This window comes from Monopterus albus, unplaced genomic scaffold, assembly GCF_001952655.1.
Source record: "Monopterus albus unplaced genomic scaffold, M_albus_1.0 scaffold274.1, whole genome shotgun sequence".
Classification (NCBI taxonomy): Eukaryota; Metazoa; Chordata; class Actinopteri; order Synbranchiformes; family Synbranchidae; genus Monopterus; species Monopterus albus.
This window is the reverse complement of record NW_018128154.1, coordinates 407,272-408,401: the sequence shown is the minus strand read 5'-3', so window position 1 is coordinate 408,401 and position 1,130 is coordinate 407,272. Positions and strand designations below refer to the sequence as shown.

General features: G+C 45.7%; 1 protein-coding gene across 1 annotated transcript in view; it reads right to left on the bottom strand.

The window, feature by feature from the left end:
• Nucleotides 1-1,130, bottom strand: part of LOC109972946 (atrial natriuretic peptide receptor 1-like) — a 15,304-nt gene that overhangs the window by 9,252 nt on the left and 4,922 nt on the right. The window contains 3 exon segments of the mRNA XM_020622213.1: nt 345-417; nt 524-669; nt 1,117-1,130. The exon segment at nt 1,117-1,130 is cut by the window's right edge and continues 86 nt beyond it. Coding sequence (XP_020477869.1) covers nt 345-417; nt 524-669; nt 1,117-1,130 — 233 coding nt within the window.

The window sequence follows — 1,130 nt, the reverse complement described above, 5'->3', positions numbered from 1 at the left end:
CCTTGGCATTCCCCCGGAGGAGCTGGAGGAAGTGTCTGGAGAAAGGGAAGTCTGGGCATTTTTGCTTAGACTGCTGCCCCTGCGACCCGGTTCAGGATAAGCGGAGGAAAATGGATGGATGGATGGAAGGTCAGTTTACTAGCATCACTACTAATGAAGACCATGAGATGCAGTTGAAAGCTCCAGAAAACACCAGTTGAATTGCTGACCAGTGCAGTGCAGTTTCAGACCGTCTGGGATCAGTTTTAGACAAGTTCCTTGCCATTTAGGAGCAGTTCCAGAGTATTTTGGACCTGAGTGATCGAGTCTCAGGCAGTTCAGAGTCATTTGATCTGGTTTGTTACCTTGTTTTATTGTGGAGAAGTCGATGATCCAGCTTTCATCCCACAGTAGCTTCTGCTTCTGGTACCTCAGCCACTACACAAGACCGATGATTAAGATTTCATACTGGCTTTTCTTATTTTGGTGTTATTTCCTAAGGTTTCTGTATAAAGACTTTGTGTGTTGTTGTTTGAGTTCTCACCAAAGCAGTCAGTATGAAGCCGAGGCAGAGCAGACTGAGTGGCAGGCCGATGGCCAACTTGGTGGTTGGGGTCATGGGACATTCACCGCAATCAGCTGGACAGGTGAAACAAAGCTCTGCCTCCTCACAGATGCCATCACCACAAACTTAGAGGGGGAGACAGAGGATTCAGTAGCTACTGGTTCATGTTTTCACTGATGTAAACACACGTTTGGAGGAGTGACAGCAGCTGAAATCTTAGTCGATAACAACCAAAGATTATTGTCTCTGATACCTTATTACAACCATTTATGACCTTAGAGCTAAGGTTGTTTTATAGTACTTAAACGTGAGGAAAGATTTATGCTTTTGTCTTCGGAGAAAGTTGTTGTCCGAGGTGGAATTCAAAGGGCCACCAGCCACAACCCGTATGGTTGTTGTGCTACATGGCCATTCACCACAATCTGGAAAGCAGCTACATCGAGGTCTTAACAGACTGATTTCTCTACAAACTAAACATGGCCATGTGATCCGTGACAGTAGCTTGTGGCTCCCCATGATCCCTCTTGTATTTATTTCTGTTGGTCAGCTAGGAAGAAGAGAGGGAATGTAACCTACCTTCAGCAGG